Raw genomic sequence first — 24,878 nt, 5'->3', positions numbered from 1 at the left:
CTGTGAGGAGTCCGCTAAGAAGCTGGAACCGATGTGCCGTGGAGTCATGGAAAGGTTCCGGCTGGCCAATCAACCTGTCCCCAAAATCTTATACGTGGACCGTGGGTGTTGCCATGCGCAGGGCCCAACAGTGTTGGAGACTTTGTTCCAGCCTTGGGTGGACAATGGGATGGTTGTGTGTCTGGACATCTTCCACTGGATCCACCGGTTTGACGCAGCCATACGCACAGAGTCTCACTCCAAGTACGCTGTGTTCAAGTCTGCTTTAGCTGGGGCAGTGCTGGCCTACAACCGCACAGACCTGGAGCTGCTCATCAAGGCCGTCAGAGCCAAGGACCCAGCAACGCTGAAGTCTGTCTCAGATGAGGATGTTGTCCGCCACTACATTTCCAGGGAGCAGCTCAAACACCATGTGTCACAGTCTGGCATCTGTGTCAGATGCCATTCTCCACCTGTCCACCAGATGCCCTCGAACTTTCCTCCCTTCTGTGCTCCACACCTGCCCTGCATCAAGCCTCGTTAGCCCTGCCCTGCTTTTAGTGTTTTCCCCAGCCTTTCAGTTCTCCCTGTTTCACCCCACTCACCAGCTGTCCCTCGTCTAGTTAATTTGTTACTTCAGTATTTATGTCTCAGCTACCCTCCTTTGTTTGCTGGTTCATTTGTCTTTGCCTTGTCTTTGTTAGTCTTTACTCTAGTCTGGTCTTGACCTCTGTTCTGTGTTTTTGCCTGCTGAGACATCCTGTGTTCTTGCCTGCTCAAGACTACCAGTAAAAGCCTGTTCTGCGCTTGGGTCCACCCCGATCCCTGACACCATGTGCGGAGGGTCACACTCGGGGCTCAGGAAACATTCCGGCTCATCCACCTGACCATTGAGGAGCTGAAACGTCCCGCTGGGCTGGACGAGAGTGGAGTGAGCCTCTTCAAAACACCTGGTATAAAAGACCTCATACAAAAAAGTTACTACAACATCGATACGGATAGTGTAGCATACAAAGTGAACATAACACACTGTATGTATGTATGTATGTATGTATGTGTATTTACAGAGGCCATTGATGAGATGTGGGCAGGCCAGCAGCGACCCCTGGAGTGCATCCAGGATCCACCAGACATGAACATGTATAGGGTGGCGTGTACCACAACCATCAACAATGTGGACGTGCCACTACAAATGCCTGCGTGGAAGCAACAGCCTGGAAGGATTCCACAAAGCTCTGCCGCACATGATTCCAGGTACACAAGTGTAGTCTGTATACTTGTAACAAATTAAACATGTGACCCTGTCATTATTCTAATACCTTTTATTGTGATGTTCAACAAAAACTTGCTGGGAAAAATTGTGAATGTGTGCCGTAAAGTTACTGGTGTAAATTTAAATGATCTTTGCCACCTGTACCAAGTCAGAGTCACACAGAAAGCTCAGGTCATCTTATTGGACTCCCAGCACCCTTTACACAGTGAGTTTAATTTGCTCCCCTCAAGGCGGAGGTTTTACCACCCTAGAGGTGACACTAACAGATATATGAGGTCTTTTATTCCATCAGCTATCGGTTTTTTAAACAAATTGGGACTGTGACTATCTGTGGATGTGATACGGTGCCCCCCATATTTCTTTCATTCTTGCTGCCTCTTCTGATGGTTCTGGTGACAAGTGACAACGACAACAGTTATGTTGGCGCTGTGTACTTGTGTTCATGTGTATATGTATGTCTATATTGTATGTATATATTGTATGGATACCATTTCTACTGCTGTTTGCAAGCCAAATTGCCCCTCTGGGACATTAAAGCTACTCAGGTCCCCACTGTGCAGCACGGCCCCATCAGGTTTACCTGATAAGTGGCATTGCACGGTGGAACTCAGACAGGAGTTCGGATGCCGTATTTGGTAGCAAAGGACGCCACCACAGGACCTACTTGGCGCCGCTGATTGACCGCCTCAACACCCGCTGTCGGCAGCTGTTCGGAGAGACTGTGGAGGAGAATTTCCGGGCCCCTGCTGATGTCCCTTCCAACGAGCTGCTCGGGTTGGAGTACCTGTTCAGCCAGAGCATGGGTGAATCTGGACCCTTCTCTCTTCAGGACATTGTCAACGATGGACCAGAGGAGGAGGTGGTTCAGCCTGGGCAGCCCGATCCAGAGGCAGACGAGGCGTACCAGAGCGACGTGGAGGCACATGACGATGTGCTGGATGTCATCCTGCCCCACATTACGCTCACCAGCGTCGAAACCTCCACTGTTCACCCTCTGGCCTTTGTGAGTAACTGTGTGTCTGCTAGAATTAAATACAATGCACTGGTTGCTGGACAATGTACACATTTTAACTTACTGCATTCGTATGGCAATTTTTTAACAGGAGGATGCCTGCAGTTCAAACCCTCTTCCTGGCTTTCAAAAGTTGGAAATGTTCTGCTCTGTGCTGGCGGAGATTGGCCTGACAGAGGACAAGCCTGCAGAAAGGAAAAAAAACACAACAGAACCAACAGACAGTGTTGCCAAGGTCATCTAGTGCACAAAAGAGACAATGACAGTGTCCCCCAAACTAATGTGGAAGTCCCCCTCTACCTAGACTGCCTATCCCAAACTAATCTAACTCACTGTCCCTAGTCTTCATGCAGATTAGCGGTGGGCTATTTAAACACTCAAACCAGTAGCCCGGTTAGGCCCCCAACAAGCTGGTTACTCACCTGACAGCTCTGGATGTGTCCCCGAGACAACTGCTCTGACCGCACACCACACAAAAAATAACAAACTAAAAAAACAAACCAACGAGCCCAAACGGACCACGTTGCTATGCCTATCCAGGGAAACTCCACAAAAGCCAAAACTTACCACACTAGAGGACCACGCAATCACTGCTGATAGCTCACACCTGCCTACTTGTGTCAACACATGCTGACTGCAGGACCAAACTCCCCTGACTGAAACAACAACCAAACCGAACCAAACAACCAAATCAATTTTCCTCTCCAAAATGCATCTCCCAAACACAGGGTGTGCTGAACCATATGCCTCAGCCAAAAACCCATGCAATTGCAGAGACCCAAATAAAACCCTACATCAGAAGGGCACCAAACAACGGCCCCAAGCAAATCAAATAAAAATCAGACGAGCCCCCACTTGTCACAAACCGGGCCGCATCGCCATGACAAAAGAGGGAGACGCACACAACCAAGCCAATTAACAAACAATTTATTGAAAAAAGAATAACATAAGTGGAGAACCTAAACTAACAGTGGTGTGTGTGTAATCAGTAAGATCAGCAGTGTAGGTGCAATGTTGTATGGTGCAGAAACACAAGCCAAACGGCAACCAAAAACCAAAGGGTGTCTCAGGGAGGAGAGCACACAGCAACTGAGCTCCAAGAGGGTTTTTGAAGGAGCACTGGCACACAGGGCCCAGGTGTTGCCAGTATTGCTGATGACACTCTGCCACGCCCACCTCCAGTACCTGCACAGACGGCAAAGACAGAAGCCACACAAACCAAGTAACAGGCAGACAGGGCGGGGAGGGTCGTCACACTACCATCACCAGACCTGTGCCCTCCTTCTCTGCATCTACAGCAACCCCTGAGATTGCTGGCCCCTCCACACGGCCCATAATGCCTGCCAGGCAGGCAACCCCTGGGATTGCTGGTCCGCCTACATCAGTCCCTCCAACTCTGCCCATAATGCCCGCTACTCAGACCATTAGCACATCGAACAGTACTGGCAGTCCTTCATTCTGGGCGAGAGCTACGCAATACAAGCGCAAGGTGAAGGAACACCCCTCAGAAGTAGAAACTGTCGCGGATGCAAAATCTCCCTGTCTGTACACTCTGTGGCCAACCAACCCAGGGACATAAAAAATACAAAAAAAAAAAAGACTTTCTGCCCTGTAAAAATGATGTCCACATCAAAAGGTCTGTGCAACAGAGTGTACGGCAGCTACGAACACTTCACCTCTGTTGTTGACAAGTTGGAGGAATGAGCTGTAAATATGCTGTAATAAATCTGTAAATATGGTATGGTTGCATTGTACATATTATAAATAGTCTTCATTTTTATTACATTTCATTCTTAATCATGTTCAATGATACCTTTTAAATTGTCTAAACTGTAGTGCTGTGGTGTTGTCAGCAATTTATTCAATAAGGTGATCTGGAGGAAAGATTTTTTATCTGTAAATAATTGCATCTCATTGGACAAATTGTAAATAGTTTTCATTTACATGTACATATTGTAAATAGTCATTTTTATGACATTTCATTCTTAATCATGTTCAATGATACTTTGTCTACACTGTAGTGCTGTGTTTTTTTTCTAAGTGTTCCCCATTTCATGCACTTTATTCAATAAAGTGGTCAGTGCTACAGTAACAGTGAGTTTTGGAATATCAATTAATGAATGCAACAATGGGGGTATATTTGTTTATCAAAAAATAGGGACACATATAGAGTGCCAGATTACTTGCATGTAAGGACATGTGCCTATAGTACAATGATATCAGATAATTTTGCACATATAGCAATAGAAACATTAAAGTAGCTTTAATCAGCCTCAGAAATATTAAACTACTTTTAATCTGCCTCCCAATAGTCATAAGGGAATTCATAAAGCCAGAAGTGACAAATGTAAATAAATGGCATTTAGGAAAAGACAAAGCATTCTCACACAAGTATACTTTTGATAAAACTAGTGCAGTGCCCGTTCAAAACATGCCTGTTCGGAACGGGCCGATTGCTTGGCCTCCGGTATTGCTATCGAGAACTGCTCATCCAAACAACTTCACACTCAACACTGCGCTTCCAGTCGCTTGCTTTGAGCTCCGCTGCTGCACAGAGCGCTGTTCGCTTGTTTATTCAAAGTTTATTAATATTGAACGTGTCCAATCCGACACTGCATGTCCTTGGGTCCCCAGCAATACACCCGCCAAGTGTGAAGTAGATTGGACGAACGGTTTTCGAGATATGCGAAGGACACACAGACAGACAGAGATTCCTTGCTTTATAGTATGATGATGATAAGCTGTATTTCATTGAAAAAAATCAGTCCAGTAACATGTGAATAAATGTTATGAATTATGTAGCATTTGTTTATACAAATATACTTGAGATTGTGTTGTTATAGCAGCATTCTTCAATGGCTTATCACAGAAAATAGCTGATTTAAATCTGAAATGGCCAATATCACACATATGGAATACATACAGATGATGTCAACAGTCTCTTGTCTCTTACATGATATACAAACACATTGAATAATAAGAGAAACCAGTAAGGGATAATGGCTTTCTTCTGGATTCACCTCATCAGGGCACTAAATGAAGAGTAAGTGTGCTCAATATTTCGTATATTTGGTGAATATACTGTATTTATAAATCTGTATACTGATTATTTTAATAACATTCTGGTGCTCACAACACAGTTTGAGCCACTCCCCGCACTGCCATGCTCAGTTAGGTGCTGTAGACTTTAGACCAATTACGTTCAAGACAATTGCACTACGGTACGGCCCACCCCCCACTACTGCCACCCACTGCTTCGGAGTGTAAACTAGTTGATGTCTACACCAGAGGTTCTCAACCTTTTTGGCTTGCGACCCTTAAAATGAAGCCATGCCTACTCAGCCTTCCATCACAGGCTGCACATGCAAAGTGGTGAACAGTTCAACCAAAGAATGATTTTCCCTTTCAGGTCATTATCAGAGGAGGGAGAGAGGCTGAAAACTATTCAGTATTTCACAAGTAAGAAGCAAGACAGAAATCAGAAAAATATACAAGCTAATAACATTGTATAGCAGAAATTTGTTTTTTTCCTATTCCATAAATCATCTTGTGACCACCCAAAATTCTCTCGTGACCCCCCTGGGGGTCCCAACCCCTGGGTTGAGAACCACTGATCTACACCAAGAATCCCTAAACTACGGAATCCCACTGAGGACATTTACATTATGTTTGCGCCCTTTTCCAATGATAACGAGTTAAATTTATTTGTTTTCTCAAGATATCGAGTCGCTATCTCAAGATAATACATTTTGTTTTCCTGCGATAACTACATAATTTTCTCATTATCTCAAGAAAAAGTAATGGGCATACAGTAATTATGTCGTTATCTTGATAAAATGAAACTTTGTTGTCCCGAAATAATGAATTAATTTATATTGTTCTTTGCCATTTCCAACTCTGGTGCATCACACTTGACCTGCTGACTGACTGAAGACGCTCTGAACACTAACAGCTAGGTCGACTTCAATATTTGGGTTTTGAATAATATGCTTTCCTTTAGAATGTGAGCTCCAAGCAGAAAATGTATCTCATTATCCTGAAAAAACAATGTTTGTTATCCCGACATAATGAGAAAATTCTCGTTTCCCTCCGAGATCTCGAGATAATTTTCTCATTATCTCAGGACAACAAAATGTGTTATCTCGAGATAATGACATCAATAACTTGATATTGTGAGAAAACAAAGAAAATTAACTCTTCACCATGGGAAAACGTAAATAAAATGTATGAATACATGTCCTCAAAAGGGCTTCCGTACCTAAAACTTTTCATGTCAAAGATCCCCCCTAGGAGAGATGTTTCAGACCACAGAACACCATTTGATAAAGATTTTGTCCTGGGAAACCCCATCTGAGAAGTTTTTTGTTCTGTCTCTAGTGGAGGTGGGGAGCATGAAGCCTCTGCCTAAAATAGTCATTCCTATACACTCTCTAATACTCTTCTAGTGAATGAAATAACAGTGAAATTTAATTCTTCATTTTGCTCAGTGTCCCCTCAGACCCCTGGGGGTCCCTGGACCTCATTTTGGGAACCACTGGTCTACACTGCACACAGCAGCACAGATTCTTTTGTACAACAAAATCTGGAAAAAAAGCAAATGAAGGGTTTCATTACAAAACGTTCCATACATCCATTTTGAAAAAAATTGCTACCTGAAATTCATCAGGCAATATTTGAAAAACAAAATGATTCTGTCATCAAATTATAAACTAGTTTATAAGGGAGAGTGGGTATCTATTTTCTTTTTTTAAATGGTGGATATCTTATTATGGAACAAAACTCTTCAAATGTTTCCCCACACAAATCTGTATTACAAATCAACTGAAAATATTTGTGAAAATGATGTGATTGAATATGAATCCAGTCTGTCATTGGGGGGGGAAAGCGTTGCTTCAAGACCTATTTACAAAGTTTATCTTTGAACAATTGATCAGGGGAGAGCGCGAACGCAGTCCCCCACTACCAGAAATTATGCAGTCGAGATTCCCACATTTGAGGAATTCGCAGGGGTCAGCACAACCGGAGTGCAATGGCTGAGCCTCGCCCTGGGTGAACCACCTTCATGATCATGGTGTCTCCCCTGCCAGGTAAGTATGAGTTGTACACATCAGACAGAGGGGAGTCACTCACACACACACCGCTCTGACTGACGGTCCTGACAATATATAAATCACCAAATCCAGAGCCTGTGACATCACCTAAACTTCCATTTTGTACCGTTGCTGTTAAAGTAGTAATAATTGGACTGTAATTTCACTTGACAAAAAGATACATTTCATTAATTGTTTTATACCCATCATGCATTGCTGTATTGCCACATGAAATCCTACAGCAAAAACATCTGTAATGTATCTACAGTAACAGCCCAACAGCAAATGCAGTCAAACCAAAGCTAAAGCACACCAGCAATGAGAGGTTATTTGATCCGCATTTATCATACAAGGAAAGAAAGAAAAAAACACAAAGCACATGGTTCTTTTGTCCCACTCAATATCCACTTCCTGTTTTTTTACTGGTGGGTAGCGTTACTGCCACCTACTGCTTTGGAGTAGAAACAAGTAACTGTCCACGGTGTACAACAACAGTTTCTTTTGTAAAATTCTTGCCATTAGCAAAATATTTGTATTTTATAGACCCCTGTGTGTTATAAATAACCTATTAATAACCATTTATGATAATCTGCCCTCTTCTGCAGTGTGTTTTGGCTTCCTTTTGATAAAATCTCAGGGAAGAGCATAAGGCCATCCCCCACTACCAGAAATTATATAGTCAGTATTTGCACATTTGGGGAATTTGCAGGGGTCAAAACAACCACAGTGTAATGCAGCCCGACAACAAATTCAATCAAGCCCAAAGCTTAGCATACCAGAAATGAATATAAGTTTGATATAGGTTTCTCAAATGTGGAAAGAAAAGAACAGTGAACACAGCGCACATCGTTCCTTTAATTCACTGAGTCAACAGCCGCTTACTGTTTTGTTGTTTTGTGTTGTTATAACTAGTGGTGTGCATACAACATGCCACATCACTGTCACATACTCCTTCGGAGTGTAAATCAGTGACTGTCAACACTGTGTGCAACACTTAAAATACACTTCAACAAGGTCAAATAGCAAATATGTCTGTATAGTCATGGGTGCGAAAATTAGTTTGTTTGGAAAAAATTTAATTACTAGCTAAAGTAATTTACAAGTTTTCGCCAAAGTGTTTTTACAGAGAGAAAAGAAAAAAGTTTTGTGTGTTATGATATTGTGGTGATCAGGCAGGTTTGAAGTCTATATTTAATATTATTAGGAGATGTAAATTCTTTAAAAATTTAAATATAACTATAAGATGGGAGTCATCGGTTGTTGTTCTTGAGATCAGAGAAGCACAGTGGGATGCCCTGCAGCATTTGTTTCCATCTAGCACAGGGCTGCACAATTAATTAAAAAATATCAAAACTGCTGTATTGACAGCAACAGTTACAAAACTGCAAGAAGCTACAAACTGATTGTTAGAGGGAAAGGTGTCAGATGGCCTTCCAGGACAAAACATCAAGTTACATGTTGGAGAAAATTTTGCACGGATACATTATCCACCATCCTCAAAATATACTCAAATATAAAAATTATCAGACAAAAACACTTGTAAAGGCTGTTGGATTTATTATATTTATATATTATATTTGTACATCTATATATTATATCAATTACTGCCAGGAGTGCACATTACTCCACTTGTTAAGTACAAAAATCTCAAATTTAATAAAGTAATAACACTAGTTTTAGGTTAGGTGATGCTGTCAGAAACTGAGGTACAGTATTATTGACAAATGATTACAATTTCAAGCTCATGGAATATTTCTGAATTACAATTCCTTGCAGTATTCCTGTTGTGATTTTAAGCTTTTATACTAATATCAGGGATGCAAACACATGTATGGTGAAAAAAGAGAGAGCTACCCGAAGTCTAAAAAAAAAAATGCTACAGCGTAATATATAACCATGTGACGAAGGCCTGTGCTATATGCTTAAATAAATAGGAAATTCTATTTAATATACTCAGATCAATAAGAGACAGACAGATGTTTTGTAGTAAATTAAGTTTTTGTTTTTTTTCAGAATTAGAAAAGTAACATAACTGCAGTGTTGGGGAGTAGTTAACCACATGTAGTTCAATTATATCACAGACAAACTGTAAGGCACTGTAAGTCATTTCCCAACCGGTACAAACATGACTGCCATCTTTGTCTCTTTCTGAGCCATTACTCCCCTCCCTGTGAGATCAGATCACCAACAGCCAGACGAATACTTTTTTTTTTTTAAAAAAGCAGCTTTCTTTTTCTTGTCTTTCCACAGTCAGTTGCTTCCATTATGCTAACGATGATGGCAAATTATACCAACCATAATCAAACAGCAATAATGATGATGATAATTATATAATAATATGGATAAAATTTGAAACCTTTTACGCTGCACAGATAGTTTTTTTTTTGGTGGCCCTGGGTAAAATTATGTGTCTAATGGGCTGTTTTTGCATTTTCTTTTTGTACGTGTGAATAATTAAGTGTATGCATGAATGAATGAAAACAAGCAGTAAAAAAAAGAAATAATGAAAACATCAGCTAGAAACGGAGGGGAAGGATGAGATATCTCCTGCAACTTCTATTGTTCTGATATTTCATCTCTCCCGGTTAGCACTATCCCCAAATCATAGGACAGTCATGAAATAGCCTACGTTGTCCCCTTAAACATTTTTGCTAAGTCATTAGTTAGGGAGATTTCACCACTCACAACCGTTTTTTTTTTGTGGCAGCCTCGCGGGGCTTTTATTTTGAAAAGAAAATGCGCTTCGGCGACAAGCCTGGAAATGTGGCGAGTTTCACGGAACTTCAGCTTGAGAGGGAACTGGGAGTTCAAAATAACTGACGAAGAGACCTGAGCGTGGAGCTGGCCTGACAGCAGAGATTGGCCTGACAGTAAAACCTCCTTGGGTCTGCAGCCAGACCCCCCTCGCTGTGTCAGCCACGGTCCAGCAACAACCACGTAACCAGTGACGTAATGTGAGGTCCTCGCAACAGGTCCTGACAGTTGAGTAGAATTTTTTGCTCAATGCAGTTCACTCATATTAGCGTGACAGAAATACACTGTAGGAATCGTTAAGGAGATTCGTCCGTCACCCATACCCCCCCCCCCCCCCCCCCCCCTAAAAAAAAACAAAAAAAAAAACAACTGTTCGGATCTGGACGATTCACACAAGTCACCCAAACTGACGTGAAAAAAGCGACATTCGCCGAAAAGTTGTTTGCATCCCTGTAATATACGGTGAATTAGTACTGACTTTATGTGACATAATCAAGTGGGTTTCAGTCAAGTGGCGTCGTGACTCAAAAGTTTGCAGGTTTTTGTTCCAACCAAACACTACATTAACACACCTTCAACCAGAGAGGATAATTAGCGGAAATCAGCTGGTGTAGACTGGCATAAAAACCTACATGCTATTCATAATATTCCCATGATGATACATGCATTCCCTACCAACACGGCACTTCACAATACTCACTGGCTGTGGCCGTCATTTGATCAATCATCTGTTAGTTTATTATAATCACGTTATTTTATTATAATCACCTGTTATTTTCCTACCAATATGTGGTGATGTAACAGAATACTAGGACTTGCTTTATTTGGCACACAATTGTAAACCACTAGCACAGCCCTCAACCCTTTCCACCACCGTATCTGACATTCTCCATAAATGCCTGTCAAGAAGTAATTCATAATTTCTTTTCACAATAGAGGAGGGTGCACCGTTCCTGGAGATACTGCAATACCAGGTCGATGCGTGGAGTGGACGGAGCAAGCCCCTATTCCATCTCCCTATTCCAAAAATCAATTTAATATATGGTCCCCGGGTAGGGGACGTATCAGATATTAAACTGATAAGAACAGATACTACACTTGATCTTAGCCAAAAGGCCGAGAAGCGATACCGTTAATCTGACAGAGGGAAAGGAGTCGTTCTCGGCGATATCAGTCTGACTGACGGGTTTGGACCGAAATGATGACTTTAAGACCAGTCAACAAATTACCAACAAAGTCCGCTGACGGGTAAACGAGGAACATGCCATATAATCGCAGGAAAAATTATTATTATAAAGAAACGACGAGCTCGCGAATGCGTCTTCTCGGCTCTTCCTGGTCACGTGGTGCATTCTAGTCCAATAGGAAACAGAAATATCGGAGGACTCGAAGTCCCATCTACAGCTACGTTAGGGGGAAAGATGAGTGTATCTGTAACTAATCTCAATGATAAAGACGCAACGGCACTGTGTATCTGGACAGAATGGGCTGCTGGTGGAGAAAATTATGTTTTTTTTAAACAATCCAACCTGGATCCAATAACTGACTTCACATAAACAAGATGGAGCTCTAGCGGTATCTAGTGGAGAGTCAAGCTAACTGCAGCGATTTACCTGCTGCACGATTTCCTCATGTAAACTGGCACAGAATAACAGCGGTTCTGCGCACATTTTCTGTGCCGGCACACACATTTCTAGTAGTTGCAATTTTTAGATTATTTTTTCCCCCCAAATGCATTCATTCACTAATTTTCATATCAAATGACTGAAAGATTAAATGTGTAAACCATAAATAGACATACTGATGAATTGGCACTGTAATACAATGCAATGTAAACAGCCTGCATGAGGAAAAGTAAACCAGGACAACTACAGTTTATTTTACTCAGGCACAATGCGCTACAATATTCATACCTTCACGGCTTCCAAAAAAACAGAAAACCTAGTAGTTAAATAGACTATTCATTTGATATTAATTTGATATGTTGAACCTATAGTTAAGTGTGACAATAGTAATAGAAAACGGAACATGGGGCTTTCTGTGTTGTCTAACTCATTCAGCGTTGTCAAATCAAATGGGGAGGTCAAACCAGATTCACTGTCTGCAGTTAACTATAAATAAAGTATTTTTGGTACAAGGTGTCACCAGTTGATTTGACTAGAAATCAACAAATCCCACTGGATTCTTTGACTGCGGAATGATGTGATCGGATGTGGGGAACACGGACCCCATCGGACCGTGCATTCATAAGCTTTCACTCAGAGTAATAACAGTGTTTTTCTTTCAACAGTTTATCAGTATTCCTTCAAGACTCCATTCCCTTCCAATCTCAAGTCTTCCATACAACATTGTAGGGCTGCCCCCTAATAGTCGACCAAACGTTAGTCGATGAGAAGAGTCTTAGTCGACCAAGTTTTCATTGGTTAGCAGTTAGTCGCAGGGAAAAAAACAAAACAAAAACAAAAAACCCTCAAACTCCATTCGGGAGTTGCGCCTTGTCATTAAAAAGTTATTAGACCAGGGTTGCACTTGGCAGGTATATTGCTGGGGGGGGTGTTTTTTCCCGCGAACCAGAGTGTATTTCACCGGTGTTTCTGACCGCGAGAAGCCGCGACTTGGGTGTGTTTTTTCAAAAAATATATATTTAAATAATTAAATTAATATCATAAATGTGCGACGACTAGTCGACTAATGGCTTGAACTAACGACTACTAGTCGACTAGGAAAATCTTTGCTCGGGGGCAGCCCTACAACATTGTAATACTACATGTTCATGTAGGCTGCATTTTCTTCACTATTACACTCTCACATTTATCTGAAGCACTCTTGTCCAAAATAAACAAAGCCGACTCTCGCTCCTCCTGCACCATGAATAGATTCCTGTATCTTGTAATAGTCTTTTCATTTGCTATCCACATCCCATATCAGTGCCATGATTGCATCACTGCATGTCTAATTCGTGATTGTCTCGTCTAAATGGGATCTCTAAAATGTTATTCAATGACAGCCTACACTGTACGGCAGTTGAAATACAATAACATCAAACGGCAAATACAATGAAATACAGTCACGTGTGCACTGTGAATATAAAGAAAAATCATTATCAAAAAAATCATTATAAAAACAAAATGATTCTGTCATCAAATTATAAACTAGTTTATAAGGGAGAGTGGGTATCTATTTTCTTTTTTTAAATGGTGGATATCTTATTATGGAACAAAACTCTTCAAATGTTTCTCCACACAAATCTGTATTACAAATCAACTGAAAATATCTGTGAAAATGATGTGATTGAATATGAATCCAGTCTGTCATGGGGGGAAAAAAAGAGTTGCTTCAAGAACTATTTACAAAGTTTTCTTTGAACAATTGATCAGGGGAGAGCGCGAACGCAGTCCCCCACTACCAGAAATTATGCAGTCGAGATTCCCACATTTGGGGAATTCGCAGGGGTCAGCACAACCGGAGTGCAATGGCTGAGCCTCGCCCTGGGTGAACCACCTTCATGATCATGGTGTCTCCCCTGCCAGGTAAGTATGAGTTGTACACATCAGACAGAGGGGAGTCACTCACACACACACCGCTCTGACTGACGGTGTCAGCGGAAAACACACACACCACATGTGCGGGTGTCTTCAAACTCCTTCAGCGCTTTTGTCTTTTCGGAAAATGTGATTTAAAGGCAATATAAACGTTATTTAAGGACTGTTTTAGCGTTTGTTTTCCCGTCATGCACTGCGAATTGTACGTCTGTCGTGCTGTAAAAAACATTTAACTACAGTTTACAACGTGAAACTAAATATGATCAAGTCAGAACAAAACAACATTCTCAACATCGAGTTTGCCAAGGCGTTTTCTTAACTAGAATATCGCCGATTTGAGTCTCTTTGTCGTATATGTCAAAAATCAAGGCATTCCACTTCCGTAAACGGAAGCTGAGCCGTGAACTGCGCGTGCGCCGATGACTTCACCAGCCTCTCGTATCCACAGCAACACTACAGCGGGGGGAAGAAGAGGATCACAGTAGTTACTTATATGGCGGAGTCTTAACACGGTGGTTCTCAACGTGGGCTCCACCAGGGGTCCCCAGCAAATTGATTAATTATTAAACTTATTATATATAATAATATGATATAATATGATGCCCATTGTTAACCCACACAATGACCCATAGCATCAATCAATCAGTTCTCTCTCTCTCACACACACACACACACACACACACACACCGTTACCATGCAAAACTAGAAAAAATAGGATCATCTACTATGAAAATGTGAACTTGACTTAATTCCCGACATGTATTTTGTTGCCAAATTGCCATATGCTGTCACCAGTGTCACCCTAATTACAATCAAATTAAGACAAGTATGTGCTAATTTGGCGCCCCTAGTGGCGTGGCGCCCTGGGCAATTGCCCTGTCTGCCCCGCCCACGCGCCGCCACTGCTCTTAATAAGAAATAAAATCGTGAAATTGATATTTACGGCTATAGGGAAAGTTGCTGTCGTTTTCTGCTAATCGGAATTACAAAATGCAACGGAACATCTGAATAATCCAACTGAGCTATACAAGTTAGTTTTAGTATAGTCTGCAAAATAATGGGGCTTACTTATTCCAGCTCTTTCACAAAGACAAATTGAGCTCTCGCAGTCTCTAGTGGATAATCAAGCTAATTAATTCCTGCTGCACCGAATTTCCATCTGCAACCAGTGTACCTTAAATTGCCCTGCACTCGTCGCCATGTAGCCTATACATTTTCTAGATAGGCTATTGCCCCTATAAGCCATTTATCCCCCATTACTGTTGTTTAAATTTCTTTTTATAAGCAGGTGGAGGTGAATATGGCAGTGTGCAGCGGGTCAGTACCCCCCCGGGCCACAAACTCACTGAAAACCGAGTCAAAGAGGCGACGTTTTGGAAAATTTGAACAAACTAGCTACACTGTGTGCAAAACACAGGCCTCCGGGTCGGTGTTAAGCCTAGCTTCTCAGCATGACTGTCAGCGTCTACCAAACGGGCATGGAGGCCAGACCCGCTAATTAACGTGGAGTTGTCCAACACAGCTGCTGCTTGTAAGGAATTAAAGTATTATTGAAGTTTTCTCCACCGGCAGTTAGAAAAAACAGGAGACTTTGAGTTTCACTGGTAGCACAACATGACACCTGGAAGCTAAAACACCCGGGGGCCGCTGCAAACACGAGGCTGCCGTAATTAGTTACGCAACGATAAAAAATAGTCCCTATAAAGTTTGATTTTGACATTCATTTTGACACATAAATGCGTCTTGCAAAGTAAAAAAGGAAACCTGAAGTAAAACAACTTACCTAAAGACGTCTTGGGTGACAAAACATCGTCTAACAGCTGGATAAGGTGCTAATTGCTCCAGGGGCGAGGCTGTGACCTGTCCTGTCTGTTGACGCTCCTGTTATGCAAATTAACACTCACACACAAACACACTGCGATAGTACGGAGCCCCTTGGAGCCCCTAAAGTCCCGAAAGGTGATATTTTTTTATCTTGTGCGCACAAGTTAATTATCTTGTGGGAACAAGTTATTATCTTGTGCGCACAAGATAATTAACTTGTGCGCACAAGATTAAAAAAATATCACCTTGTGCGCACAAGATACGCACAAGTTAATTACTTGTGCGCACATGATAAAAAAATATCACCTTTCGGGACTTTAGGGGTTCCGTAGTACGTACGGCAATTTCTGGGAACACATTTATTTATCTGTGATTTTCAATTTGATCAATTTGAAACACTTCAAAATACCGAAAGTCAAGTCAGTTTTATTTGTATAGCACAGTTCATACAGGTAAGGTTAACGTTTCCCATTAAAATACAACAATAGTGACAATAAACATAAGGGAATACAACACACATAGCCTATATAAAATACACTCCACATAAATAAAATACCCTTTCAATACAAACATACATAAAAGAGCTATATTAATTATTATTATTATTATTATCATTATTATTATTATTAACACAGTAAAATATGAGGTCCCTTTTGGAAAGCTATGCGAATGATACCATAGGAGATACAAAAATAAAATACATAAATAATTAATAAAAGTAGAGAATGATAAGGTCACTACAAACTTATTTTTTTTGTTAAGATTGATACTTTTTGTAGCCTAGTGTTCAGCTTGTCACTGCCTCCACCTCATGCTGCGATATCCTGACTGACCAGCAGGTTTTCATAGATCATGCATTAAGTGATGTGCTGTTGCCACTGGACTACGAGGGTCAATATTTATTATGCAGTTCTTTAAGTGGTCAATATGTCTTTGCTCGGTGTAACTAATTTCCTGTGTATTTCTTTGGTGATTGAAATGATTCTGATGGTTCCCCATTTGCTTCTGATACTAGCTAAACGAGTTAGACTATTGACATGTAGTATGAGTATATTATCACAAAGCCGTGAGGCGGTATTTGCTGCACAGTCAATGCATAATTAGCGAAAACCAACTCAGTCATATGCACTTTACCGTTGAGAGTGATAGTGTACACTAGTGGCTTTCGAATTTGAGCCTCGCCGGACACCGTAACAGAATTCTCAGTGTTTAGTTCAGGTTTAGTTACGGGAGCTGATTTGATCATACTTTGCGCCAGGCTAACAAACAAGGGGTTAATCAAGGATTGGCTCCTACTTTGTTGTCATTGCAAAATATCATTCGGGGGTTGTAGCTTTTGGCAAATATAACTGTATTGCATTTCGCCTTTATATTGTTGCTGGCGTGAAACCAGCTTTGGTAAGGCAGCTGACTGTTGGCAGCTAACTAGGTAACGTTAGCTAGCGTCAGTTGTTTGGTAAGGCTATAGGACACAGAGGCAGAGAAGCAGCTGAGGTGAATTAAACTTCTCGCAGTTTATTTGAACAGGAAGAGTCTGGACTGAGCAACCAGCGGCTCGTTCAAAGGGCAATGTTGTCATTCATTGTCAGGTCCGCTTGGAAGAAAAGTAAGTGTCAGTTAATGTGCGTCTTAAGAAACTGTCAACTTAACGTTAGCGCCTGAATTCACTGAATTGTCTTGGTGTTATCTAGATGATTTGTCATGTTTTGTAGTGTTTAGTAACATTGTTAATGTTAGCTAACCTTAGCGAGCTCACTTGGTGCGTTGAAAGGATATATAGGTGAAAGGTCATGTGTGCAACGTTAGCATTTCATGCAGCCAAGTCTTCATTTTCAAGCTAGCTGACCACGTAAAGTCGACTTTTAATCAGAACTTCAACGTTTTAAGCGTTGGGGCAAATCATCTGTTTATCGTGATTATTTCTATAAACATATTCTGGGTCACAGCAACTAGGCTGCACATGGCTTGCTCTCCCAAACCAGGTTTCTTCCAATCTCCCTCTTCCTCTCTTCTTGTTATAAAATAATATATTTTGTAGATCATGTTATGGAATGTCTGTTTTATCAGATTATACTCAGTGGAGGGCGGCAGGAAATAAGCAGTACTAACACTGCCGAAGTTAGGGTTTGATTCCCATCAGGGTCACTCATTGGAAAGATATATAGACTCATCGTATTGTAAGTTGCAAGTGCTTTGGATAAAATAGTGCAGCACAGGCATATGATAGTAGAAAGGTTATGACGTGAGATGATGTGACAGACCATGGACTAACCTGTTACATCCTAAACACACAGTTACCATGCCAGTCCAGTTAAAATCTCAAGACCTTCTCTTCATTTCCTCCATCTCTCCACTGCTTTCTGTCCTCTCATTATCTAAACTTGCACTTCTTACTATTGGTTACTTGAAGCCTGAAATGATTAGTCGAGTAATCAATTAGTCGATGGGCAGTTTTAGTCATTTATCAAGTAAAAAGTCCAAACATTTGCTGGTTACAGCTTCACAAGTTTATTTTATAAATTTGTTATTATATTTATTTACTGCTTTTCTCTGTTTCATATCATTATAAAAAGAATACTTAGGTTTTTTTGGCTGCTGGTCAGACTAAGTAAGCAATTTGAAGAATCACTTTGGGCTCTGGTAACTTGTGATGGCCATTTGTCATTATTTTTGACATTTTATAGACTAAATGATTAAAAATACAGAAAAATCGTTAGTTGCAGCCCTAGTTGCTTGCAGTGTTGGCAATAGAGGAAGGTCGTTCTATTATTGGACTCGTTCTGCCAGATGAACTCATTCCACACTGTGCTGGAAAGCTTCTTCTCATCCGTCCCTCTCTCTGTGTATCCTGTCAGACTGGGGTCTGTGGCTCCCCGGTCAGAGTGCGGTCAGAGCCATGTCGTCTCCAGGCGGTCCCACCCCCCCCTTCACCTCCCTGTCCGTCAGCCACCCGGCGGAGTCCGTCACGCACGTCGAGCTGCACCGCCCCGAGAAACGCAACGCCATGAACAGAGCTTTCTGGAGGTGGGAGCGCAGCTTCACTTCATCTGAATCACTTCCATCGCCAAATTAATGAATAGGACTAGTCTGTCGCTTGTGAGTCTACTAATGGGGATCCACAATAAACAATAAACAACAGTACCTAAAGAGTTCCTCATCATTGTTAGTTGAATTGCATAGGAACCAGTGTTGGGGAAAGTTACTTAACCAGTTACTTTGTTATTTACCTTTTAAAAAGTAACCTAAGTTAGTATTTATTCATAGTAAGTCGTTAAAGTACTTTTGTGTTCCCCACTTCAGAAACATGCTGTAGCAAAATGGTTAAAAAATAGTTTCTGCTGCCAAGTGTGTTGTCGATCACTGTCAAGATTATCGCTCTGTTTTTAAAACAGAGACTGAGACACAACTGAAACAATATGAAAGAAAAATAAAAGTAACAACATTCTGATTTTTAATAGAATTGAAAAACGAATGCGTTGAGTTACTAATTACCACAAAAACGTAATCTGAAAGTACTCTAATGCATCAATTTATAATGCGTTATACACCCAACATTGATAAGAACATCTTGTGACCAGGAAACAGTTGAATAGATGTTTGACCCTGTGTCTCGGTTTGTCACCTGTTGCAGCATTACTCCATAAACTAGCCTGTTGCATCAACACCCGCACTGTTTTGTTTCCCAGTGAGATGGTGGATTGCTTCAACCAGATAGCCGGAGACCCAGACTGCAGAGTGGTGGTGGTTTCTGGAGCCGGGAAGATCTTCACAGCTGGTAGGTATTGGGCTGTGCTTTACCACACTGGTTTCCTCTTAGCACAGTTTAATTTATTTTCTGCTCTGTGCGTCTGTCCAGGTATTGACCTGATGGACATGGCCAGCGACGTGCTGCAGCCAGAGGGCGACGACACGGCCAGAAGCTCCTGGAACATGAGGAGAACCATCACCAAATACCAAGAGACGTTCTCCGTTATAGAGAGGGTCAGTCACACAGACACAGCCTGAAGAGCTAGACCACTAGAAAATAATAAAAGACAATATAAACCAATGAAAACAGTAATATAAAAAAAACCAAATAGAAACAGTAGAAGAAAAAGATAAGATTAGAATCAAATACAGAATATAGGTGTTGCACTATGATGGATAAATAAATGAATAACTAAATTTCACCTGATTGGACCAATCACAGATATGATTATGAATATGTGCAAAACTGAAATCGCTCGGTTTTCAGTGTATCTTCTTACAAAACTGACCTTCTGTCATTTAATTAGTACTCTACCGCACACCAGAAATACTTAGATCGACACTTTTATTGATCGGCTACATAATAATTGTAGGCCATAAAAACCATGTGGCTGCTTCGTCAGGTTCGCTCTGTGTGTATTTTCTTACACTCTGATCTTCTGTGGTGTTTCTCCCTGTAGTGTCCAAAGCCTGTGCTGGTGGCCGTCCACGGAGCCTGTGTGGGAGGAGGTGAGACGTCTTCACACTGTAGTGGTTCAGACCGGAAGGAAAAGCGACTTGAGAAACTAGTTGCTGGAAGTACGGCTGGGCGATAATTAGACAATTAATCGAAATTTTATCGAAATCGCAATATGGCCTACTGCAATTTTCAAATCGCAGGAGGCGCAATATTTGTTAAAGGCGAAATGTGTGTCAAAATACCATTTTAAATGAAATATTGTCGTGCTGCAGAGACGTCCTGGCCTACACATCATATTCTACAGACTTAAGAAAACATCTTTGTTTGGTACAGATCCCCGCAAAAATCACACCATAATCATTTTAATACGTTTTTCAATGAAAATGAGAATAATGATGTAAAAATTATCATTCCCTCTAATATCGCAAATTATATCGCAATTGCAATATCAGTCAAAATAATCGCAATTACATATTTTTTCAAAATCGTTCAGCCCTAGCGATAATTCAATATTATCGTTTATCGTCTTTCAGTGGAATCATATCATGATGATATGGTGATTTTGTGACACACGATTCTGCGGTCTAAACTGTTGATAACAAGCATATTTTATTTAAAAACTGACAAAATGAGGTATGGTAGGAATGTTATTAATTTCAGTTTTGTTTGACATCACACCTAATATTACCATTTGGTTCAATGGGATGAACATTCATTTGATTATTTAACGTGATTTTGCATACATGAGCCATATCGTGATATATATCGATATAGAAAAAAATCCTTATTATTATCATGATATTGATTTCAACCATATCACCCAGTGCTAGCTGGAAGTCCATTCATTTTGTAAGAGCAGAGTGATACTGGCTGAGGTTGACCACAGTTGCCTTGCTTGTTGTCTGCGCAAAAGAGTTGGCTACAAGTTTTGGGAAACATCTCACATCAGCAGCCAATCACACACTTGCGTTGCTACATGTCCCGCCTATCACTGTTTTCCCTAGCAGCATGAATGAGAGTACAAGTTTCACCTGCCATTGCCAAGACTCGGCTGACATATCTGAACTGAGAGTTTTGTGTAGCTTGAATCAGTAGAGAAAACAGCAGTGAATGGACTCAGTAAGCCGACATGTCATGTTCTGTCTGGATGTTGTGCGTTATTTCAGGTGTTGACCTGATCACAGCCTGTGACATTCGCCTGTGTACCCAAGACGCATGGTTCCAGGTCAAGGTGTGTGTGGCTACAGTATAACTGCACAACTTTTAAGTAAAAATGTTCTGCAGCAGTCAGAGGGGAGGGAGCATCTAACTTTCACATCTTTATCTTTAACATGGTCTTCGCTAGCGCTTCATCTGTTTTGAAACAGATGAAGGCGACATTTCGAAACATTTGTTTAATTCTGATTGGTGTTTTGTGTTAAAACAGCTAAGTAACTTACGAATGAAAATGTTGGACTATATGTGATTTTGAAGGATACAGAGAAACAACAACCATGCAGGTCTGTCTTATACTCACGCATGTAGCATGTTGTCGTCAGTCTCACTGCCTGTCTTTTCTCTGTGGCGTTTCAGGAGGTGGACATCGGTCTTGCAGCAGATGTTGGAACGCTGCAGAGACTTCCTAAAGTCATCGGCAGCCGCAGGTGAACAGACAGGAGCTGGATACCTGTTCTGTGGACTACACAGATGATATGGGGGAAAATTTGTCTTCCGTTTAGTTTATACATTCATGTACAACAACTTTTATGCATATAACCAGTAAGCACGTAATGTTGTTGTAATGTGGGTTACTCTTCTTTCTCCAGTCTAGTGAATGAGCTGGCTCTGACAGCCAGGAAGATGTATGCAGATGAGGCCAAGAGCAGCGGATTGGTCAGGTAAGGGTGTGTGTTGAAGCCTTTGAGTCCTTTTTTGTCTTTGCAGAGAACAAGGTTATTATTATGATGGCTATTAGTGTCTGTGTATCCATGTTGGGCTTGTATTTATTAGAAATGTCCACAACTCATTGAATAGTAACATTTTTACTGCACTTGGAGACACTTAACCAAAACATTTTTTGTAGTTTCTGTGCACCTTCAAAACACCCATTTAGTGTTTTTGTTGGCAAAGTTGATTCTGACATATTTTGCCATCATCTCAGTTCAGAAAGGGAAGCACATGTAAGTTTGTCGTGCTAAGACAGCCATAAAGCCACTTGATTGTATCCCACAAGCACCTACCATCTCTAAAATATTGAGGATCTAGTCTGTAAAAGTGTTTTAATTTGTCAACCAAGGACTTAAGTTATCTACTGTATTTAACAACCATGATCCCTTTTCATTTTGTGCTCATTTTCAGAGAGTAACTGTCACTGTTTTTTTTTTTTTAAACGGTTGATCTCTTATTGTGAGAACTCTTCATATTCCCTCTGTCCCGCTGCAGCCGGGTGTTTGCTGACAAGGAGGCGATGATGGCCGGAGCTCTGGAGATGGCGGGGGAGATCGCGGGCCGCAGCCCTGTGGCTGTGCAGGGCACCAAGATCAACCTCATCTACTCCAGAGACCACAGTGTGGCGGAGGGGCTGGACTACATGGTGAGGGGCTACAGCAGTCCACCTGTTTAAAACCCTAAAGAAATCCAGGGAACATTCATGCTCATTTTCAGAATCACCCGCTTCACATTCACAGTTAAACACATTCACACCGGGCATCCTGGTGTCTCGGTGGTCTGAGGTGCGTACCATGAAACCACGACATCCTGGGTTTGAATCTGGACCGGAACCTTTGTCGCATGCCATCCCCTTCTCTCTCCCAACCTTTCCTGTCTCTCTATCAGCTTTCCAATAAAGTCTAAAATGTCCCCAAAAAAAAATGCTTTCACACCAAGAAGCTCTCTAGTGGACAGCCAGTCCTCTATTGCAGACGTTCTCAACCTTTTTGGCTCGTGACCTTTAAAACGAAGCGATACCTACTCGCAACCCCTGCCACAAGCGTTCAGAGTTCAACCAAAGAATGATTTTCCCATTTCAGGTTGTTTCATTTGATTTATTATCAGACGAGGCCAAGAGGCTGAAAACTATTCAGTATTTCACAAGAATAAAAAGCAAAAATTAGAGAAAAAATCTCAAAAAATAGACATGATAAATTTGTAAAATAAAGTAAAATATGCTTTTTCCCTATCCCATAAATAATCTTGCGACCCCCAGGTAGAGAACCACTGCTCTACTGTTGACCACTGAGCAACTACAGTTTAGGGCACTTCCTTACAACAGGTACCTCCAACAGATACATGGTGGCCTGTGCTGCAGCCATAGAGGTCCCAAGATACAATTTTTTTTTTAACTGCATCAGCATCAATTCAACTTCATTCAGTGTGCAGTGGCAGCCTAGACATTAGAGAAACCTGCTTCTGGCTGGAAGGTTGCTGGTTCAAATCCCAGACCTGGCTGTGGCTTGATTGAAAAATGCTCTCTACTGTCGAGGTGCCTTTGAGCAAGGTGCTGAACCCCCGGCTGCTGCAGTGAAGCTGCTCAGTGGTCAAAGTGAATCTATGTAACTGAATGTGAAGCAGGATGTTGCTGAAAAAGAGCATGTATGCCCAGTCAACCTACAAACGTTAAAAATTTCAATATAGGGTGTGTATATGAGACTTCACTGAAAGATTTCCATTTTTTTAAATGTAGGAAAATGAACTTCCTGATTTTATTTTTTAAGTGATTTGACCCCCAGCCCTGAACTGCATCACTCCCTTACCCCCTCTTGTCCAGGCCACGTGGAACATGAGCATGCTGCAGACGCACGACGTGATGAAATCGGCTCAGGCCTCCATGGAGAAGAAGAGTCCCAAGACGATCGCCTTCTCCAAACTCTAAACATCATCCTGGTTTAAGGCAAGATTCACATGCAGCAGGAAAAACTTTTTTCTTTAACAGCATTTTGTGGGAAGGGAGGAGAAACCACAGAAGCTGGGAATTTTTTGGATCAGATCTGTGCCACAAAGGGTTTAAAATGTGTTTTTTTTTGTTCCTGTGTAAACGGCGCCTGTGACATCCAAACTTGCTACTTGTTAAGCCATAAACATTGAGACTAGCAAGCAGCGGCCATTTGTTGAGGAGGAGGTGTTGGTAAGATGAGGGACAGTAGAGTTCGACTGATAGGAGCTTTTGAAGGACAATAGTCAATAATTTCACTTTCCCAAATTCCTATGCATTCATTTTCCCCAAGAGTTTTACTTCGGCAGGGTGGAAAAGCCTCTGAAACTGCAGTTGGACCATAGGACATTAAAACTCTCCATTGAAACCCAGGATAATAAAAACATTCTTGCACTCTTATGCATTCTTATACATTAGAATAAATACTGATTAAGGGCTTCCCACAGGCAAGGATTGTGGTATTTATCCATCACAGAAATATGTAATCAAATAAGCTGCATCATATTTAAGGTAGACAACAGTGGCTGATATCAGATTTTTTAAAAGCGAATATTGGAGACATCAACAAGCGGTCAGCAAACAAAGCTCACCAGTTTTGGGGTTCATCAGTGAGGCAGTGATTCCCACCTAGAGATGTCGACCACCTTCAGGTTTGGATCCAGTAGCAGTCCTTGCAAGACTGCTGCTGCAGAGAGGATATAACCCTGTACAATGGAGGAGACTGTTGAAGGAGAAGGCTGTGACCCCAACAAACTTCTGCAGTGTCCCTTTGACAAGAACCACCAGATCCGGGCCTGCCGCTTCCCTTACCGTCTGATCAAGTGCAAGAAGAATCATCCCCAACTGTTCAGTGAACTGAAAACCTGTCCATTTAATGCTCGCCACCTGATACCACTGGACTAAAAATCTGATTCAACTGACCTCGCTTATCCTTCAATATGAAACGTGTGTGGTTGTGCCTTTTGTTTTTCTGAATAACCAAACTCAGTGCCGTCAAACTAAAGACTGTGCTGTCTCCAGGGTGTCAGGCTAGACAGACAGTAAAGCCAATCTCACACTTTTGTACAT

General features: G+C 41.4%; 1 protein-coding gene and 3 non-coding genes across 4 annotated transcripts; 1 reads left to right on the top strand and 3 right to left on the bottom strand.

The window, feature by feature from the left end:
• Positions 1 to 7,195: 7,195 nt before the first annotated feature.
• LOC139931306 (U1 spliceosomal RNA) lies at positions 7,196 to 7,359 on the bottom strand. Its single transcript, XR_011785507.1, has one exon. It is a non-coding gene; the product is annotated as a U1 spliceosomal RNA (small nuclear RNA).
• A 3,686-nt stretch (positions 7,360 to 11,045) lies between these two features.
• LOC139931307 (U2 spliceosomal RNA) lies at positions 11,046 to 11,236 on the bottom strand. Its single transcript, XR_011785508.1, has one exon. It is a non-coding gene; the product is annotated as a U2 spliceosomal RNA (small nuclear RNA).
• Positions 11,237 to 13,482: 2,246 nt separating this feature from the next.
• LOC139931305 (U1 spliceosomal RNA) lies at positions 13,483 to 13,646 on the bottom strand. The gene has a single exon (XR_011785506.1). It is a non-coding gene; the product is annotated as a U1 spliceosomal RNA (small nuclear RNA).
• Positions 13,647 to 16,698: 3,052 nt separating this feature from the next.
• On the top strand, positions 16,699 to 24,521 carry ech1 (enoyl CoA hydratase 1, peroxisomal). Its single transcript, XM_071924775.2, has 10 exons — positions 16,699 to 17,080; positions 18,330 to 18,498; positions 19,161 to 19,249; positions 19,331 to 19,455; positions 19,902 to 19,950; positions 21,067 to 21,131; positions 21,473 to 21,543; positions 21,706 to 21,777; positions 22,322 to 22,472; positions 23,646 to 24,521. Exons 1-10 carry the CDS (start codon positions 17,044 to 17,046, stop codon positions 23,748 to 23,750), a joined length of 933 nt encoding a protein of 310 aa, XP_071780876.1. The 5' UTR covers positions 16,699 to 17,043; the 3' UTR covers positions 23,751 to 24,521.
• The last annotated feature ends 357 nt before the right edge of the window (positions 24,522 to 24,878 follow it).

This window comes from Centroberyx gerrardi, chromosome 6, assembly GCF_048128805.1.
Source record: "Centroberyx gerrardi isolate f3 chromosome 6, fCenGer3.hap1.cur.20231027, whole genome shotgun sequence".
Lineage (NCBI taxonomy): Eukaryota > Metazoa > Chordata > Actinopteri > Beryciformes > Berycidae > Centroberyx > Centroberyx gerrardi.
Note: the sequence above shows the minus strand (reverse complement) of the source record. Positions and strands in the feature narration are given on the sequence as shown.